Source organism: Tachyglossus aculeatus, chromosome 16 (assembly GCF_015852505.1).
Source record: "Tachyglossus aculeatus isolate mTacAcu1 chromosome 16, mTacAcu1.pri, whole genome shotgun sequence".
Classification (NCBI taxonomy): Eukaryota; Metazoa; Chordata; class Mammalia; order Monotremata; family Tachyglossidae; genus Tachyglossus; species Tachyglossus aculeatus.
Genome location: NC_052081.1, coordinates 9,526,151 through 9,546,682, shown reverse-complemented (window position 1 = coordinate 9,546,682; position 20,532 = coordinate 9,526,151). Strand labels below are relative to the sequence as shown.

The following is a 20,532-nucleotide window of genomic DNA, read 5'->3' as shown; positions in this document are numbered from 1 at the left end:
CCATTGTTCACTCCTCTCATCCCTTATTCGCCCCAATTATCTTCTTTCTTTCTTTCTTTCTTTCTTTCTTTCTCCTAGACCTCTCTTCCTGGCCTCTGGCCCCTCAGTCCAGCCATCAATCAACAGAATTTGTTGAGCACTTGCTCTAGGCAGGGCACTATACTAAGAGCCAGGGAGAACTCAATAGAGTTAGTAGATATGATTAGCTATGACTACAGAAGCAGTGTGACCTAGTGGAATGAGCACAGAACTGGGAATCAGAAGACCTGATCCCGGCTCCGCCACTTATTTGTTATGTGACCTTGGGGCAAGTCACTTTTAACTTCTCTGGGTCTCAGTTTCCTCATCTATCTCCCTCCCTCTTAGACTATAAGTCTTATGCAGGACAGGAACTGTGTCCTCCAATCATTTGTATCCAGGTACTCAGCACATTGTAAATACTTAACAAAAATACCAGTTTTATTATTAATGTCGTCATTATCCCTGGTGTCCAGGAGTGTATAATCCAGGTTCTCTGTTCTCATCCCTTCAGGCTCAGCAGGATATTTCCTGCCTTCCAGCCCCTCTCCCTGGCCTGCCTGTGTTCTCTCTTCAGGGTTGGGTTAGGCCCCATATTAGAATCTTCTGGTGGATCCAGGCCAGGGGCAGAGGGTGTCAGAGCTGGAATTACCACACATCCACCCCCCTACCACCCCAGGCCAGCTAAAATGCTTATGCCAACTGATAGGGGGCTCAAGTCAGACTTATTGCCCCAGGCACCCAAGAGCCCAGGTCTGGTGCCACTGCAGAAGCCTCTCCTCCTGCAACGACCAGGTTGGGAGCCTCATCTTGCCTGACTTTCGTCATCATCATCAATCGTATTTATTGAGCGCTTACTGTGTGCAGAACACTGTACTAAGCGCTTGGGAAGTACAAGTTGGCAACATATAGAGACAGTCCCTACCCAACAGGGGGCTCACAGTCTAAAAGACTTTGCCCAGGTTTGCAAGTAAACAGCCCACAGAACGACTTGCTGTTTATTTGCCTCAGCCAGTCTGGCTGAGAGCCCCCAGAACCATAGTCCCCGGGGCTTCCTCTTCCTCTTCCACCTCCATCTCCATCACTGGCAGGCCCTTGAAGTCCTCTGGCTCCTTGGGCCTACAACTGTCCACACAAGGGGACAGAATCAGCGTCCCTGGACCCCAGGCTCCGTCCCATGGGCGAAAGCAGCACTGGCAATGGCTTCTGACCAATGAGGAGTGGGGGAGAGGACTTACTTCTGGTAAAGTGTGAGGGGAGAGCTGTCCAAGAAAGGAATGGAATGAAGGGAGTGGTGTGGGAGCAAGAGCCATGGGTGGTCTGATAGGAACTGGTGGGGATGGGGGTACTTCTCCCCTTCCCCCTTGTGATGGCAGGTGGTTTGAATTCAAGGCAACTGGGGCTATGTTCTGAATTGAGGGAGTTCCCTGAAGTAGGCAAGGGGGAAATCTAGACCAGTTGGACCATCTGAACCTGGATGAGAGCCAAGATGTGTGGTCTCTTGCTCAAAGACCCTTGGGCATGAGATGCCCTAAGAAGCAGCATGACTTAGTGAATAGAACAGGGGCTTGAGAGTCAGAAGGACCTGGGTTCTAATCCTGACTCCACCACTCATCTGCTATGTAACCTTGGGAAGTCACTTAATTTCTGTGCCTCAGTTACCTCATTAGTAAATTGGGAATTAAGACTATGAACTCCATGTGGGACATGGACTGTGTCTAACCTCTGCCTAGCACGTAGTAGGTACTTAAACAATACCATATTGTTTTTTTAAAAAAAGGAAGAGTTGAGGTCAGGAAGGTCTAATGAAGTCTTCAAACTTCCAAGACCCACACTACTAAGGGACTTAAAGTCACCTGTCTCCTCTTGACCTGTGTAATAACATCCCTCTCTGTTTTTATCCACTTAAACCAAGGCCTGTGGGAAATCTTCCTTCAGATGGTCCCTCTCCAGAAAAAAGTGGACAGAAATGGGGTCTGGCAGGACAGGGGGTCCACCCACTCTCCCTCTTCTCCCATGTCCTGTTTGGTGTTTTGGGTGGCTTCACGCTTTCCCCCCATCTCTTTGTCTTAATGAATTCATTCTTGGCTTTAAATGTTTCCTGTTAGGCTTTTTTTTCCTCACACGATTGTCTCTCCAACTATCTTAATCTCAGTACAAAGGAACATTTTAATAAAGCCTGCTCACTACTGTGATTTGCAGCAGAGGGAGGACAGAGCACCTAATCTGCTTCCTGGAACCATGTTTACATTTGTGGCTGCCCTGCTTGAGGCCTGAGGAGGCTGCGGGTTGTGGTGAACATGCCCTTAGCAGGGAAGCGAAAGTGCCCCAGATCGGGAGGTAGAGGAAAGGAGCTCTAGGTCTAGAGGGTCACTGGGGCTATAATCCATTGGCCTCAGGGCATTTAGTGTGAGGGGTCACCCTACCATCATGCCCTCAGGCTGTCCCCTAACTGACACTCTTTTGCTTCCTGTAGTGGCAGTGGAGACATCTCCCGGGAGTCTGCCCTGAGGAAGGCTTGAGTCCGGTTCCTGAGTCAGCAGAGCCGCACAGCCCCAGAGGAAGAGGTAAGGCTTCTATCTTCTTTGTTCTGGGCTGTGCCTGTCACCGCCCTGACAACCAATTGCTGGGCTCTGTTTGGCTTTAGTGCACTCTCCTGTCCTCAAGTGGGCCTACAGACTCAAAGGGGAAGCCAGCAGCCTGTGACTGGCCTTTGGTCGAGTGGGTCATGATGCTCTCCTAGTCAGAGGGGCTGCAGATCAGCTAGAGACTCCCTAAAACGACCAGGCTAGCTTATCCCCACACTGTTGGTGGTCTGTGTCAATCCATCAGAATGCGTTGCCTACATAGTTGGTTGGGGAAACTCCAGTTTTTCTGCCTCTCTAGTATATAAGTGCCAGGTATGAGAGGTTTCCAGTTATTCTGTTCACCTGCTTTGTTTTGGTCTTTGAAATGGTTCTGAGTATGAAATCTGAGGAAAGAAACACTCAGCCAATAAGATCATTTCTATTTTGGGGTGGGGAGGGAGACTGGTTCCCAGGGGCCATCCTTCCATAAAGAGTTTTCTGATCTGTTTAATCAGAAAGCATCCTGTAGGGTGGACAAACTGCAAGGGATTTTGGAATCCTTTCTCGCTCCTCAGGGCTTGGTTTTTCACTCGGATGCAATTTCTCAGGCCAGAATTAGCCAGGTGTGGGACTACAACAGACGATGCCTATCTCAGGGACTCATGGAGGCTTTCCCGTGGGCGTGATTCAGGGCATGAAGGCTGACCCCGGTGGCCAGTACTTTTCACTTTAAATGAGTAGGAAACCCAATTCTGTACTAAATGGTAAACCATAGTGGCATGATCACAAATGAACCACAGATCCCTCACCATGGGATCTACTGGCCAGGGTGGGAGCCTCATGAAGTGAACCAACCCATTAGCTGATGCTGCCTGACCCCGATTTCCCACCGCAGCAGTTTCCCCCCAACCCACCCCAGGTCTGGCCTCCACTTGCCAGGGGCTTCTACCGTAAATAGCCGTCTCTGCCAGGTTCCACTGCGGCTTAATCTCGCTCCCTCCCAGACTGGCTGGGTGCTCCCTCCCCACTCTGCCAGCCTGGGACCTGATGCCATCTGGGCTGATTGGGCCAAGAGGCCAGAGAGACCGGGGCCGCCACCCGCTCACCTGTAAATCCTGTACCTGGTGGTGAAACCCTGGCGGAAGCGCTCTGTGAAGTCGGTGTACTCCTGGGCGCGGTGGAAAGGGCCCCGGTCAGCGAGCAGCCAGTCGAGTGGCGGCTGGCTGGGAGCAGCGTTGGGGGCGGCATGCTGTTCGGGCACTGCCGGGGCGGCCGCCAAGACCCAAGCGGGGGCCCCGAGGGCCAGCAGGGCCAACAGCGGCAGCACCGACACCCATGGGACCCTCAGCTGCCGCCCTCTAATCCAAGCACCACGCGGCCACCTCATGCTTCTCCCGGGCAGTTGGCTTCTTCATTCTCTTGCCACTCTCTCCCCTTCGGTGCCGCTCCCGCAGTGTCCCCGAGCTGCAACGGGACAAAGCGTTGGCATCAGTACTACGGTCAGACGGGTGGACGGCCACCGGCGGACGGGTCTGCAGAGCAACCCCCAGGAATTGTGGTGGGGGCTGTTTTCTCTGGTCTCTATCCTAGGCCCTTCTTCCAAGGAGCTTCATGCTCTATGGACACATCTGCACATCAACCCCAGGTGCCGAACAAGGGAATTTTCCAGCGGAGAAACTGAGTCTCAGAGTCCGTTAAACTTTGAATTACTCGAGCACAGGGACAGTGTCATATATTTGTAGCAGAAGAGAGCCAGGAGACCTGGGATTTAATCCCGGTTCCGCCCCTTGCCTTCTGTTTGACCTTGGCCAAGTCACTTAACTTTTCTGTGCCTACTGTAAGCCCCATTTTTCAAGGCAAGGAACTACCTGTTCTTCCTCTCCCTTATACTGAGCACAATGTGGAATAGGACTAGACCTTAGCTGGTTAATCCGTGTCTACTTCAACACGAAGCACAGGGCTTGGCACCTAGCAAACACTTAGTGAATATCATTTTTTATTATAATTGTAGTATGTCCCCAAGTGCCTGGAACAATGCTCAGCACACATTGGGTACTCTCAGTACTGAAGATGGTGATGACTAAGGGTGTGCAGTCGTTAGATGGTGCCACCATCACCACCTATCTAGTAATAGTGATCATAATAGCATTTATTGAGCACTTACTGTGTGCAAAGCACTGTAGTAAGCACTGGGAAAGAGTACATGGGTGGGGAAACGGACATTGTTCTGGGCTCACAATCTAAGCAAACCCATGAATGTGTTAAACCCCCAGTGACTTCCCTAGTTACACATCCTATGCTCTAACCATTGGATACACCTTCTTCCTCTCCTGCTGTGGGGAGAAGTTCTGAAGCTCTGGAAATGAAAGATCAGTATAAACCCTGCTACTGATCGGGCACTCCACTTGGCTTCTGTGGGCTTTGGCTTCCCCAGAATGCTAAGCAGCTGCCCAGTCCAACCATCTAGGAATGGTTTGAAGTTAAATACAACCCATGGGAAAGTGGTGCATGCTCTCTGGAAGAAAGCTAGTCAGTATTTCTGTCTTGATTGATTAGATTACAGCACCTCACATCTGAATTCCATAGAAAAAGGAACTTAACCTGACTTTTGAGGTGGCTCTGTTCATGTGTGGGAGAGCTAGTCTCTAACCTCCTACAGTTCTGTATCTTGGTAAGTAAACACCATGAAACCAAGTCAAGGAGGGAGGCGAGTAGTCCGCCCACGCCCAGTCCCCCTCCGCCACATACACAAACAAAACTGGGATGTCCTAAAATGGCTCTTCACCTCCAATTAAGTAAGTAGTGTCTGTGACCCTTTTTAGATCTTGTATTGGCTGCACATAAAATGGCACAAAATTCAGGGAAAGTGTCAAGTACCCAGAACATTCCCATAGTCACACAGCCCAATAGCCAGGCTCTCTGGAGAAACCTATTATGAGTTCTGGATAGCTGAGCTGGTTCTGCAGTGACGGCCAGCACTGCCAGCCAAGATGGGCTTGAGAGGGGGCCTGGAGGAGTAGAGGTTTATGAGCCAGTCAAATGCGTTTGATTGTTAGGCTGGGTTTGCTGAATACAGCAAGAACGGCTGAACTCAGGGCTGACTTCTCTGAAAAACCTGGCTTCGGATGATGTATTTTCTGCTTCATTGGCTTTCCTCAGGAGGTGATGAGTGTCTGACTCAAAATCTCTACAGAAGAAAGCGAAGTTCCAAATCAGTTTAAACACTCTGAAGAAAAACCTGTCTCTAGGACTTTTTTCCTCTGCCTTTTTTTTAAGATTTGATGGTCGTGATGTAAAAATCTGGCCTCTAGAAGGAAATTCCATCGATATTCAGTAAAGGCGAATGTGTAATGACTTTTCTCTGAGGAGCTGAGTGTGTTGTGCAGCTGCAAGCTCCCTAGTCTTCCCCAGCTGCCAAGCAGCGTAGTTGGGGAACCAGGGCCACTGCCAGTTCTTTGGAGACACAGAAATGGAGACACCCAGATCCATTTGCCCATGGTAAACCCAGGTTGCAGTCAGGATGATTTGGGGTTAATCATCCAGGCTGCTCTTCGGGCAGCTGTGAGCATATGGCCGTCTCTTCACCTGTCCATTGGCTGAAATGAGCTGCTGGTTTAACGTATGGATTTCTCCTCCCACAATGGGGAGTTATCTGACTTAAGTTGGATGATGTGAGCAGGGCTGCCTACACTCCTAGTGGTAGGAGGCAAGATCTAGCTGTCTGGCTTCCTGGATCAACCTCTCTTGGGGTGAAGGTGGGGAGTGACAGAGTGTTGCCTACTGGGTGGATGGGGAGGAAGGGGGGCTACCTCTGTTAGTGAGACTCTCCCCTGAGGTGGCAGGAAATCTGAATGGTCCAGGAAGTCCAACACCTGTCAGGTCATTAACCAAGGAGATCCTGTGATATATCTCCATCCAGCTTCTTCCCCAGGATATATGTGTGTGTGTGTGTGGGGGGGGGGGGGGGGGGGGGGGGGAGAATAAGCAACGGACAGAGTGCCAGAGCAATATAAGACCAGAAAGGACCATTGGGTTCACTGTATCCATTTCCCCCTCCAAGTAGAAAAAATAAACTAGACTTTTGAGTACCAATCTCTTCGTAAAGAAGGATGTTTCACCTCCTCCCCTGGTTACCTGTGCTTAATTGTGCAGAAGTCCTTCTTTGTGTCTCATGTAATCTAATCTAAATCCCTTCTTTTGCTCTGAGGAGCCAGGTATACTGGGAGCCCAGGCTTCCTGAGTCTCCGAGCCCACCCTCTTCCACCGTTGCTGCAGGCGAGAGGAACTCCAAGAGCCCTGCAGGCAGCTCTCAGACCTGCCTCTGTTTGCCAGAAAGCAATTTTCCCCTCCTGCAGGTTCCAGGGGCTGGGGCTCCCCCTGCCAATGCTAACGCAGCCGAGTGGAAAGCATAGTAAACAATTAACCGTGACGGTTGGCACTTGAAGTAAACATTCAAGGACAAATAGGCTGCTTTGTACTAGGGCAGCACATTCAAGGCTGCCAAGAAGGTCACGCAGATCTCCCAAGTATCCTTGAAGGTGGAGGGATGCCCCCAACTCTCTTCCATCTTCTCTGTTTCTCTCCAGAGCGGGGAGTGGGTGGGCAGGGAGGGTTGCAACTGGCACTTCAACAATGACCCTTTTAGGACTTCCCACTGCGGGAGGATGCTGGGATTGGCCTGGCTCCTCTCCCAGGGTGGGGGGCCACTGCTTTTTGCAGAGGAGGTCAGGACAAGGGGATGGACTTAGGATTTGCTCAGAACTCTTTTTGAAAGAGTTTTCTGCCTTAAAAAGGAAATAACCAAGTAATTCCCCCTCATGCTCCCTGACCCCAGGATCAGACTTGTTCTGAGGTCCCCAGACCACTGTGTGGGGATGCTGGGGAAATGGTAGGGGCTGGGGATCCAAAATGGTTTGTCCTGAGAAGACAAACAAGCCTGAGGCCCACAGGCCAGGCAGTTGGTCATGGGTGACTTACTGGGGGTTGGGGCAGATCAGGGCCTCTGAGAGCCCCCCTAAAACATCGAGGCTTGGCAAAAGATGAAATTCCACAGCCTGACCCCAACCTGCTTTGAACCTAGCTGGCAAAACGTACCCCTCTCCCCCAATCCCACACTCCACTGCCTGCACTGCTCCAAGGGCAAAATAGTAATCTGCATTCTCCATTTCTACCTCTGCCTATTGGCCGTAGGCTTGTTCAATTGAATTCAATTGTATTTATTTGGTGCTTACCGTGAACAAAGCACTGTACTAAGTGCTTGGGAGAGTACAACAACAGTCACATTCCCTGCTCACAACGAGCTCACAGTATGGGGGGAGGCAAATATTAATATACATTAATAAATAAATAAATTAGAGATATATACATATATGTTGTAGGGCTGGGAGGGAGGATGAATGAAGGGAGAAAGGCAGAGCAGCTCGGAAGGGAGTGGGAGAAGAGGAAGGGGGCTTTGTTAGGGAAGGCTTCTGGGAGGAAATGTGCCTTCAATAAGACTTTGAATTGGGGGAGAGCAATTATCTGTCTGGTACAAGGAGGGAGGGCGGTACAGACCAGAGGTAGGATGTGGGTGAGAGGTCAATGGCAAGATAGATGGCATCGAGGTACACGTCTCTGAAGCTGTCATGCAACAGGAATACACAGAGGGGTCATTTGAGCCCCCAAGTGACAGCACAAGCTGACCAGTAGATGGCCATGATGATGATAGTAATAATAATGATAACAGTATTTATTAAGCATTTACTATGTGCCAAGAGCTGAGGTAATCAGGCCAGATACGGTACCTGTCCCACGTAGGCCTTGCAGACCATGTGGGAGGGAGAACAGGTATCTGGTCCCCATTTTACAGATGAGGAGACTGAGAAGTTAACTGCCTTCCTCAAGGTCACATAGCAGGCAAGTGATAGGGTCCAAATTAGAACCCAGGCCCCCTGATTGCCAGGCCCACGCTGTTTCCACTAGGTCATGCTGTATCATTTCCTGGGGGGTTCAGCGTAGCTTAATTGATCAAGCATGAGCCTGGGAGTCAGAGGACCTGGGTTCTAATCCTGGCTCCGCCACATGTCTGCTGTATGTTCTTGAGCAAGTCACTCAACTTCTCTGGGCCTCATTTACCTCATCTGTAAAATTAAGATTAAGAGTGTGAGCCCCATTTGGGACAGGGTCTGTGTCCAACCTGGTTCACTTGTACCAACCCTAGTGCTTAGAACAATGCTTGGCATATAGTAAGTGCTTAACAAGTATCATTATTATGCCTGCTCCAGAGAGGCAGCGCTTTCACGGGAACACTGGAAAGCTGAAAGCCCCCTGATCTAAGGGTGTTCGGAGTGGGGGAAGAATATTCAAAGAGCCATCGACGCTGTTCATTCAAGCTGGAAACCCCAAGCTCTAACGAGAACAAAAAGTCATCTCCCATCACAGCTGCGGCTCGAGCTCTGCCAGATCCTTCCTTGGTGACCTGCGGCCACTCTGGCTAATCTAGCTCTGGGCTGTCCGCCAGGCTGGCCGGAGCAGCTGAACTCTGACCAGCAGCCCCCATGGCTTTTCTCAATGCTGGTCTCGGCTGGGGCCAGACGGCGCATTGTATCGAGCCGTGCTAAATAGCATGGGGCTTCTGGGATCGTGGAGGGGAGGCGGAGAGCAGCAAGAAGACAGTTTCTGCAAGCGCGTTTGCAAAGAGATGAGCTGCCCAAAAGCTGGTGGGATTCGACAGTCGTCGTGTGGGAACCCAAATATTAGTCATAGTAGCATTTAATGAGCATTTGCTTGATGCGTTGCCCTGAAACTAGGCCCTTGGGAACTACCAGAAAATGAACCGACAAGTTCCCTGCCCACAAAGAGCTGCCACCCTAATGGGGCAGAAAAACATAAAAAAAATTTACAATACATAACATTCCTACCTTAGAGGGAGCATAGTACAGTCCAAGGGCTGGTATGCTGAACCAAGGTGCTACTGACTTTACTTAGTGACTTAGGAGAAGTTTCTAGACCCCTGTGTCTGCCCTTCTCTCCACTTGTAAGATGATGCTGCCGATCTCTGTCACTCCTTGACTCCTAGAGAATGTTGCTAAGCAAAAGGAGCTGCTGTCAGAATGCTCTGGGCTCCTCATAAATTCACGGTCATTTAGTACGTCTAGATCTCCGGGTACTTGGCCAATGAAGGTTAATCAATCAATGGTATTTATTGAGCGCTTACTGTGTGTGGAAAACTGTTACTAAGCCCTTGGGAAAGTACAGTACAGCTGAGTTGGTAGACATGTTCCCTACTCACAATGATCTTACAGTCTAGAGGGTTCATCTTTTTAGCCCTATAAGATGGTGTGGGGTGGGAAACTCTTTAGGGTATGAAAAGTGGTGGAGAGAGGGAAAGAGGGGAATGAGAAGTTAGGTTTGTTTTAAGCACTGAAGTCGTGAGTCGGAAAAAAGGAGGAGCAGAGAGTCCTGCCTCTGATCCTCTCCTGTTCCTAATCAGTGGAGAGGAGGGTCCTAATCCCAGAGATCTTGGCAAGGAGCAACCCCAATGTTCAGTGGATGCTCAGTTCCCAAGGGTTGGATGAGAGAAGCTCTTGGCTCACCTAATGACTCATTCTGTGCCCTTGGGAGAGTCCCCAAACTCCCAGAGCCTCCATTTTTCACTCTGCAAAATGGGAATGAAAATAGCCACCACCATCTACCTCTCACAGCCATGAACTAATTTGCTTTTCAAGAGTTAGGTAGGCTTTTACCACATTAATATTATTACCTTGCTGGCTCAGTGGAAAGAGCCCGGGCTTGGGAGTCAGAGGTCATGGGTTCTAATCCTGACTCCACCACTTGTCAGCTGTGTGACTTTGGGCAAGTCACTTAACTTCTCTGTGCCTCAGTTACCTCATCTGTAAAATGGGGATTAAGACTGTGAGCCCCATGTGGGACAACCTGATTACCTTGTATCCCCCCAGTGCTTAGAACAGTGCTTGGCACATATTAAGTGCTTAACAAATGCCATCATTTTTATTTATTTATGATTATTTAAAGAGCCTAAGCAACTGTTGTGACACCACCTCCCCTCCCACCTCAGAATGCTGAACCCACCTCAACTCCAGTAAAGCCATCAGCTCGGAATGCTATTTTGAGAGTTCAATGCACCATCTCTCACTTGTTGGATCCACTTGGGCAATAACGAGCTGTGCTCTTTTGGCCTAAGGAAACTGGAGCAGTCCGACATCCTGGTGCAGCGGCCTTTCCACTTTTAACCCTGCAATCCCACCCACTCCGCCCACTTCAACAGACTTCCACTTGGACTATAACTGGCTGGGAAAGGTCTGGGGATGGCCCAGGCTGCTCCAGGAAAGGGGATTAGTCAGAAGTACAGCATTCTTTCTCTTACTGCATCCTAAGTTCCTGCCACAGCAAAGAGATTTTGCCCTTTGGCGGAAGCTACTGTCTTACCTGAAGGTGAGGGAGGGAGGAAAGAACACCTGCACTTCACTCTTTGGGCATGTCTTCTTCCTCTGAGGCTTCGATTAGACCATTTTTTTACTTTCAGCCCTGAACTGGAAATGGCAGTGCAGCCACCCGGTCCCACCCCAGAGATGGCTGCATTTCAGTGGTAAAACTGGAGATCAATTCTGCAGAAAATATACAGTGCACTCAGGAATGTTCTGTGAAGAAAGTGTGTATGCGTTTATCGGGGTCTACACATCTACACACCCAAGATATCAGTCTTGCTGGGAACTGAGCCATGCTTCTTAATAAATCATACCAGGTCATTTATTCTCTTGACTTTGTGAAAACCGTAAGAGCACTATTTGCAAATGATGCTTTTGTGCTTTAACAACCTAGCAGATTTGCTGGGTTCAATCCAAAGCCTGGCTCCCAGTACCTAAAGCTCCCTAATATCATTTTGTGGGGTTAAAGCCTTCACTCGTGCTCAGATAAATCCTTTTGTCAGCGGAAAGGGAACCAGAGAGTAGAGAGTGAGAGCTCCTCCACTGGACGGTTAACTCCCCGAGGGCAGGGGTCTATCGTATTGTCTTCTCCCGAGCTTTCAGTCCAATGCTTAGAATGCAGTAAGAGTTCAATAAATCCCACCGACTGATTGATGGGGTCCCTGCCTTGGGAAGCACTTCTTGAAGATGGCTATTCCCGGGCAGAGGGGACATAGCCCAGTCTTGTCTGGCCCAGCCCTATCACTAGGGCATGGCGGGTGATGAAGCTGATCTAGTCAGAGGAAGAACAGCTGGTTTAGCTGGGGCGGGATCAGAGGGCTGGGGAGAGGAAGAGTCTGTGAAGCGGCTAAGGTACTTGGCTGCCAGTTTTGCTGTGAAATGGGACTCAGACACTAAAATGTTCCCGTTTGGTTACCTAAGATTGACTCACTGAACATAATAATAATAATACTAGTGGTATTTAAGCACTTATTGTATGCCAGGCACTGTACTAAGAGCTAGGGCAGTCCTCTAGACTGTAAGCTCATTGTAGGCAGGAAATGTGTCTGTTTATCGTTGTACTGTACTCTCCCAAGCGCTTAGTACAGTGCTCTGCACACAGTAAGTGCTCAGTAAATACAATTGAAATACGATTGAATGAATGAAGATAATCGGGATGGACACAGTCCCTGTCCCACTTAGGGCTCACAATCTTAATCCCCATTTTACAGATAAGGTAACTGAGTGAAGTGACTTTCCCAAGGTCACACTGCAGACAAGTGGTGGAGCTGGATTTAGAGCCAGGTTATTTCACTCCCAAGGCTATATTCTTTTCACTAGGCCATGCTGCTTGGGATCTTACCAGGACACCCGCATCCTAATTGATCCCTGGGTAACATGTGTCTTCATCTGCAGGCTTCACTTTCACTAGGGGCACAAAGGCCCATTAATAAATCAATAACCCCTTCTAAGGTGGTGGTGAGGGTTTTAATTCAGACCTCAAAGCTCCTGTGGCGTATCAGAAACAGTCTAAAGATAGGTTTGGGGTTAGCCTGCACTGTTACTGTTGACACTTAAGAGCTCCCAACACATAAACAGGAGCTGCTTTCGACTTTGAAACCATTAATGGAAACGCCTCTCTCCCAGGGAGATTTTTCTATCTCTCAGTCTCCAAGTGTATGGTTTCTCTTCCTGCCTGTCCCTTATCCCTTTTCATCTCCATCCTTCTTTCTCTCCCCACGATTCTATATGGGTCTCAGCATCAGTCTTCATTCTTCTCTTTCTGATAGATGGAGAAGAGAGACATACCACAGAGAGGCTTAGAGGCTAACTTTATAAATAATCTGGATGTAGCCTCCCCCATTTATGTAGCTAGACACACACACACACACCACATACAGAAACACTCACCAACTTGAGAGCATTGATGAGTCTCAGTCAGTCTCACCATTGGCCATTCTGCATTAACCTGCCTCAGGGCAAAGTCCACCAGACTGAAAGAAAGTCTGAGTGTACAGTGGGTCTCCCTGGGCTCCCCTAAAGCCCCTGGGGACCTAGTGCCTTAGTTGGGGTTCAACATGCTTCACTGGCCCAATGAAACCCATATTGGTAATAATAGTGGTTGTATTTACTGATGGCCCACATGGTGCGGGGCCCTTACTAAGTGTTTGTGAAGTGCAAAATGAGGAAGTGACACATTCCTTGCCCACCAGGAGTTTACACTCTAACTGGGGACTTATGTTAAGGGGATGAACTCCTTGGCCTTTTCAAGGGCCTTCCGGGACCAGTGAACCCGACCCCAAAGCAGATCACTTGGTTCAGATTCACTTGGCATCCCCCCACTTTGTTCTACTGAGGGTTGTGTAGACCTGGCCAGAGAAAAAATGTTTGGTGGCACAGTGTCAATTCAAATCGTTGGAACTTTGCAAAAACTTAAGTGATTTTCTTCTAATTTGGCTGGATTCACTTCCCTCTTGGAAGACAGCTGTGCTGCCAAGTTTGAAAGTTTATGCCTTCAGCTCTTTCTGAGTCAGATAAAGGTCGAACTGCATTCACCAGGCAGGAAAAAAATGTAATGTGTTTTCCCCCCTCTTGAAATAACTCAAAAACCTCTAAGAGGATTTTGCTTGAATATTTCAATAAAGTCAATTTGAGGTCTGAGATCAAACATGCAAAATGACAGCATGAGAGGATTTTGTAGGGGGAAGGGAAAAAAGCTCCATGGCACTGAACGAGAAGGGTGAATTAAACTACTTTCCAAGCTGAACGTTTGTATCAGCCACTTAGGACCCTTTCCGTATTCTGTACATCTTCTTGGTCGTGTATACAATTTATGTCTGCCTGCCTCCCCCATGAGATTATAAGCTCCTCAAGGACAGGGACCTGGTCTTTGACTTTCATTCTGTTTTCCAAAGGGCCTGCTACAGGGCTCTGCCCTCAATATGTACAATGAAATGACAGAATGCCTGGTTGTTCAGGGGTGGGAAAGAGTTAAGGAAGGCTTTTCAGAGAGGAGAGACAGAGTCCAGAGTCATGGCAGCAGAGTCATGCCAGAGTCATGGCAGCATGGCCTAGTGCTGTGTGTCCTTGGGCAAATCACTTAACTGCTCTGTGCCTCAGTTACCTCCCTTGTAAAATGGGGATTAAGACTGTGAGTCCCATGTGAGACATTGACTGCGTCCAACCTGATTAGCTTGTATTCATTCATTCAGTCATATTTATTGAGCGCTCACTGTGTGCAGAGCACTTACTAAGCACTTGGAAAGTACAATATAGCAAATAGAGACAATCCCTGTCCACAACGGGCTCACAGTCTAGAGGAGGGGAGACAGACATCAATTCAAGTAAACAGGCATCATTATAAATAAACAGAATTATAGATCTACACATAAGTGCTGTGGGGTGGGGAAAGGGGCGAAGAGCAAAGGGAACGAGTCAGGGTGAAGCAGAAGGGGGTGGGAGCCGAGGAAAAGTGGGGCTTAGTCTGGGAAGGCCTCCTGGAGGAGGTGCACCTTCAGGTAGGGCTTTGAAGCCCGGGGAGAGTGATTGTCTGGAGGATTTGAGGAGAGAGGGCTTTTCAGGCCAGAGGAAGGACATGGGCCGGGGTCAGCAGTGAGACAGGCGAGATGGAGGCACAGTGAGAAGGTTAGCACCAGAGGAGCGGAGTGTGCAGGCTGGGGTGTAGAAGGAGAGAAGGGAGGTGAGGTAGGAGGGGGCAAGGTGATGGAGAGCATTAAAGCCAGTAGTGAGTGCTTAGTACAATACCTGCCACATAGTAAGCATTTAACCAATACCGTTAGAAAAAACAAAAACAAATTCCTGATGGTAAATTAAAGGTCCTACCTTTCCTCTCCCCAACAGAGACCATCAAAATCATCCTATTCTTCCCACGGCCACGAAGCTGGGCTGGAGCAGAAACTCTGCCCCATTAAGTCCTGGGTATGTGGTTGTGGATGGTGTAGTGTCCTCGGGACCAGCTAAGACTCCTTGGGTGGGGCTTAGGTCTAGTTGGGTTGGGTGAAGGGGGTTCTCCTCTTCAACTAGACTGAATGAATGGAAGGGCTCAGGCAGAAATAATCCAGCTAGCTAATCATAATGACGTTTATTAAGAGCTTACTATGCGGCAAGTACTGAGTTTGACACAAGATAATCAAATGGCACACAGTCTCTGTTCCAAACAGGTATCTAAAAGTGGGAGGGAGAACAGATATTTATCCCCATTTTATAGTTGAGGAAACTGAGGCCCAGAGAAATGAAGTGGCTCTCCCAAGATCACACAGCTGGCAAGCAGTGGAGCTGGGACTAGAACCCAGGTGTCCTGATTTCCAATCCCAGGCTCCTTCCATTAGACCACCCTGCCTCCCATATGGACATCTGCAACCGTCCAGAGACTTGTGAGACAATCCTGATCTCTCTGAGGTGGGTGACAGAACAGACAGGTACACAGTTGCAGGACATGTGACGTACAAATGCATTGAGGGGTAAGGGCACACAAGTGCCTAGCGTGGTTCTAGGCCCCCTGGGAAGGCCCAGGGGCTGTTGGTTGGTTAGCTGGATGGCTGACTCACACTACGGCCCCATCCAGGGGTGAGGAATACCTCCTTCCGATCAGCTGTAGGGGCTGGGCTGGAGAACAAGGAAGGGCAGGTCTCTGTTTTACTCCACTCATAAATAGAGACAAATAAAGGTTTAGTCAAATTGCCCAACAAGGGGGAAACTGAAAATTTCACGCAATTATATGGTTCCTGGAGGTTCTTCTAATTGAATTACCAGAGGCGCCTGCTGAGCCTCTGGGCCACGCACCCTATAATTCCATTAGCGTTACTGCCATGGCTCCTAGAAATGACATTAACAGGAGGCAGGCATTTGCTCTCAATAAGAAAATTCAGATGATTTTGCTTAATTGTCTCTTTAATCCCTCCCCCTCACAGTCAGAGAAATGTTTCCTAATTACTCAAATCCCATTGTTTATTGCTGCCGATCAGAACCCCTCAAACATGTCTGTTGTCCTTGGCGGATGGCTCCCCTCACCACTGCTGCCCACCGATTTGGTTTCCTGCCATGGGGTGGGAAGGGAGCAGCAGATATCAAATTTCCTGCCGTGGGGTGGGAAGGGACCAGTGGATCAGTCAATCATATTCTGGGCTACTGTATCAGCCTCCTCTCTGATCTCCCATCCTCTTGTCTCTCCCCACTTCAATCCATACTTCACGCTGCTGCTTGGATTGTCTTTGTCCAGAAATGCTCAGGGCATGTTACTCCCCTCCTCAAAAATCTCCAGTGGCTGCCAGTCAACCTATGCATCAGGCAGAAACTCCTCACCCTTGGCTTCAAGGCTGTCCCTCACCTCGCCCCCTCCTACCTCACCTCCCTTCTCTCCTTCTACAGCCCAGCCCGCACCCTCCGCTCCTCTGCCGCTAATCTCCTCACCGTGCCTCGTTCTCGCCTGTCCTGCCGTCGACCCCTGGCCCACGTCATTCCCCCGGCCTGGAATGCCCTCCCTCTCCACATCCGCCAAGTTAGCTCTTCCTCCCTTCTAGGCCTTACTGAGAGCTCACCTCTTCCAGGAGGCCTTCCCAGACTGAGCCCCCTCCTTCCTCTCCCCCTCCTCCCTCTCTCTGTCCCCCCCGCCTTACCTCCTTCCCCTCCCCACAGCACCTGTATATATGTATATATGTTTGTATGTATTTATTACTCTATTTTACTTGTACATATATATTTATTTTATTTTGTTAATATGTTTTGTTTTGTTCTCTATCTCCCCCTTCTAGACTGTGAGCCCACTGTTGGGTAGCGACTGTCTCTATGTGTTGCCAACTTGTACTTCCCAAGTGCTTAGTACAGTGCTCTGCACACAGTAAGCGCTCAATAAATACGATTGATTGATTGATTGAGCACCTACTGGGTGCACAGCACCCTACTAAGTGCTTGGGAAAGCACAGTATAACAGAGTTGGTAGACATATTCCCTGCCCACAGTGAGCTTGAAGTCTAGAGACAGAGAAAGACATTAATATAAATAATTATGGATATGTACATATGTGCTGTGGGACTACTGATGGAGGGGTGAATAAAGGGTGCAAATTCAAGTGGGAGAAGAGGAAATGAAAGCTTACGGAAGGTCTCTTGGAGGAGGTGTGTTCTTAATAAGGCTGTGAAGGTAGGGAGAATGACGGTCTGTCAGATATGAAGAGGGAGGTCATTCCAGGACAAAGCCAGGATGTGGGTGAGGGGTCAGTAGCAAGACAGACAAGATGGAGATACAGCAGTACGTTGGCATTAGAGGCACAAAGTGTGGGGGCTGGGTTGTAGTAGGAAATCAGGGAGGTAAGGGAGGTAAATCGGGGCAAAGTGATGGAATACTTGAAAGCGGATGGCTAGGAGTATCTGTTCGATGCAGAGTTGGTTAGGCAACTACTGGAGGACCTTCTCGCCGCTGTCCGTTTTGAAGCGTGTGGGTGGGCGGTGAGGGGAAGTGAGCAGAGGGGGAGGAGAGGAAAGTCCTTTTGTGAAGGCTCTGCTTTTTCTGCCCTCTGGATCTGTGGTCTGTGGTCATTTCCATATAGTGGCTGGGACCAGGGCTCTCAGTCACAAAGTAATTGTCCTCCCCGCCATCCCCTGCCACTTCTAGTTGCCCAGTCAGGGCAACTGTGGCCTTAGCTTTAGGTAGTTTTGGTGGGAGACAGATAAGTGGGGCTCCTGACTGGCTATTTGCAAAATGCTGGGACTGAAGAAGAAAAAAGGTGGAATTCCCTGCCCCCCTCAGTAGCCCTGGCAGTGATTGCGGCTTGTCTGGAGGAGCGTGACTGACCCAGACGGTTCTGTGTACTGGACCCATTGCTGTTCAGGCTAAGCACTACTCAACGCTGCGGTCGAACCCCCTGGACTCGTATTATTCTCTGACTCCCCTTTCAGACTATAAACTCGTTATGGGCAGGGAAGGAGTCTGCATATTTCTAGACTGAACTCGTTATGGGCAGGGAAGGAGTCTGCATATTCCCTTGCCTTGTACTCTCCCAAGTGCTTAGAACAGTGCTCTGCACATAGTAAGCGCTCAATAAATACCGTTGATTGATTGATTGAGTGGGTTAAAATGTACAAAACAGCTTTGTAGAAAAATGATCAGGGCAGCAGAGTGAAGTATGGACTGAAGTGGGGAGGGACGGGAGGCAGGGAGATTAACAAGGGGGCTGCTGCAGTAATCAAGGCAGGCAGGGAGGTCAGCAAATCAAGGCAGATAACAAATCTTCTGCCATGGGGTGGGAAGGGAGCAGCATGCTCTCCTTGGGCAGTGGGTGGCGGCTTGCTATGTAACCTTGTGTAACCTATGTAACCTATGTGTGACTGGGGCAAGCCACTCAGTTACCTCATCTGTAAATTGGGGATTAAGACTGTAAGCCCCATGTGGGACAACCTGATCACCTTGTATCCCCCAAGCGCTGAGAATAGTGCTTTGCACAAAGTAAGCGCTTAACAAACACCATAATCATTATTATTATTATTATTATGTAGCTAGCTCAAGGGCTGAAGGCCCATAAACAGGGTTTCAACATCCAGGTTGGGGAGAATTTGGGCCAGTTGCTTTCTCTTGTAACACCTTTGTCCATGTGTTGAGTATACTCCCAAGATTGTGAGAGGAACAATGGTGGCATTTATTAAGTGTGTACTATGTGCCCAGCACTGTGCTAAGTAAGCCCAGAGGCAAACAAAAGATGATCAGATGGGAAGCAATCCCTGCCCCACAGGGGGCTAGCAGTCTATGAGGGAGAGGGAGAACAAGTATTGAATTCCCATTTTACAGATGAGGGAACTGAGGCACAGAGAAGTTTAGTGATTTGTCCAGGGTCACCCAGCAGACAAATGGCAGAGCCGGAATTAGAACCCAGGTCTCCCAGCTCCCAGTCCTGTGTGGAACAGGGACCAAGTCTGATCTAAATGTATTATAACTACCCCAGGACTTAGCAAACTGTTGGTCACAGAGTGAGTGCTTAAGAAATATTTACTGTTGTTATAAATAAAATAGAGGTGAAACTCCAATTTCTTTCCTTTACCTATTAACAGTTTGGTAGGGAAGGAGATACAACTTACTGATGCACTGAAGCTTGGAGATTATCGGTAGATTTTATTTTCCAGGTTTTCCAGGTTTTTCTTCTCCTCCACCTTGAATTCTCATGAGTTAACTCTGTGCCAGTTGTCAGTATGTTCATTAGGGGAACCGGGACTCAGAGTTTTGGGCTGATGGCTGACTTGTTCCTGTCCCCCTAGAAGACAGAATGTCTTTTCTTCTCCTTTTCTCCAGAAAACAGCACATACATAAATGGAGACAGTGACGTTAGGGAAAAACAAACAAGCTGGATTGACTTTGGAATCAGACACTCTTCACGGCACAGCCCATTAATCTCTCCTGCATTTCTGCACATCATTTTCCTAAGAGATTAACCCTCCGCTAATTAATAGCCCAGCTCGTAGCAGAGGCAGGTACACACCACTTAACTTTGTGCCATTGAAGGCCACCAGGCATCCACTCCAAGTGTGAGGAGTCAGAGTTAGAAGGACAGCTTACTTGATCTCTTTAGAGTCCAGGTGCTGGTGGTTCTGGACAGAACACCAATATCTGGCTACTGGTCATCTGCCCAAATGGAAGAGACATTTGGTGGACAATCTGCAGGGAGGGCAATAGGGAGAGTGGTGAGGAGCTTATCCACACCTCAACAGAGATCATCCAATTGCTCCAGTGTGAACCTAGACACCTTGATTAAAGCTGGTTCCCCATTGTTGTGGCTATCAACTCCGTTATTTTGTACTATCCCTAGCACTTAGTACAGTGCCCAGCACACAGTCAGCACTCAATAAATACAATTGGTTGATTGATTAATTTACCTGGAATGCATGCAATTTTTTTACTGGGATGAAAGGAATGTAATTCAGTGCCTCTCATTACAGAGCTCTCCCTTTTTTGTCCCCCCCCCATCCAAATTCCAGGAGATGGGTCTCTGCTAATCAATCAATCGATATTTATTGAGTATTTAGTGTGTGCAGAGCATTGTACTAAGTGCTTGGGAGAGTACAGTATAAGAGAAAAGGGTACTAGAGCCCCTGCTCTGTACAATGTGTAGCAAAGGATGTGTACTGCATTTTAGAGAGGTTCAGAAATGAACCTTGACCATGAGCCAGGGCTCTGCCCACTGCCAGATCCTCTTTAGGTTCCTCATCAGCAGCTGGAGAACTGCAGATTCTCACCGCTGCCAGTTTTCTCCTCCCATTGTTAAAGGTCCACAACGTCTAGAATTGAAAGGGCTAGAGAAGGACAGGCCCTGCTAGGCCAGAAAATGTAAGAGTTTTTTCTCAGTGGCCCACTTCAGTTTTAAATGTGTCGAGTGGCGTGTTTCTCTAAAGGATTGCTCGGTCTTGATGGGGCCCACCATTGGAAAAAACAGTCCTGATGTTCAGTTTATAATTTCCTTAGTCAGTTTTCTCCCATCCCTTTGGCTGTTTCCCTGGTTCAGGCTCACTGCATCCCACACACGCCCACTGCTCCCATTG

General features: G+C 48.8%; 1 protein-coding gene across 3 annotated transcripts in view; it reads right to left on the bottom strand.

Annotated features, from left to right (window-relative positions):
* BRINP2 (BMP/retinoic acid inducible neural specific 2) overlaps window positions 1–20,532 on the bottom strand; it is a 52,021-nt gene that overhangs the window by 16,143 nt on the left and 15,346 nt on the right. The window contains exons 1-2 of one of the 3 annotated variants that reach the window (XM_038758157.1): window positions 19,078–19,136; window positions 3,692–4,049 (exon numbers count right to left, since the gene is read on the bottom strand). In XM_038758157.1, the coding sequence (XP_038614085.1) occupies window positions 3,692–3,972 (281 nt within the window). In that variant the 5' untranslated portion in view covers window positions 3,973–4,049; window positions 19,078–19,136. Of the gene's footprint in view, window positions 1–3,691; window positions 4,050–11,012; window positions 11,089–19,077; window positions 19,137–20,532 lie in introns of those variants that run through there. The other 2 variants (XM_038758156.1, XM_038758155.1) reach the window with 2 other exon arrangements.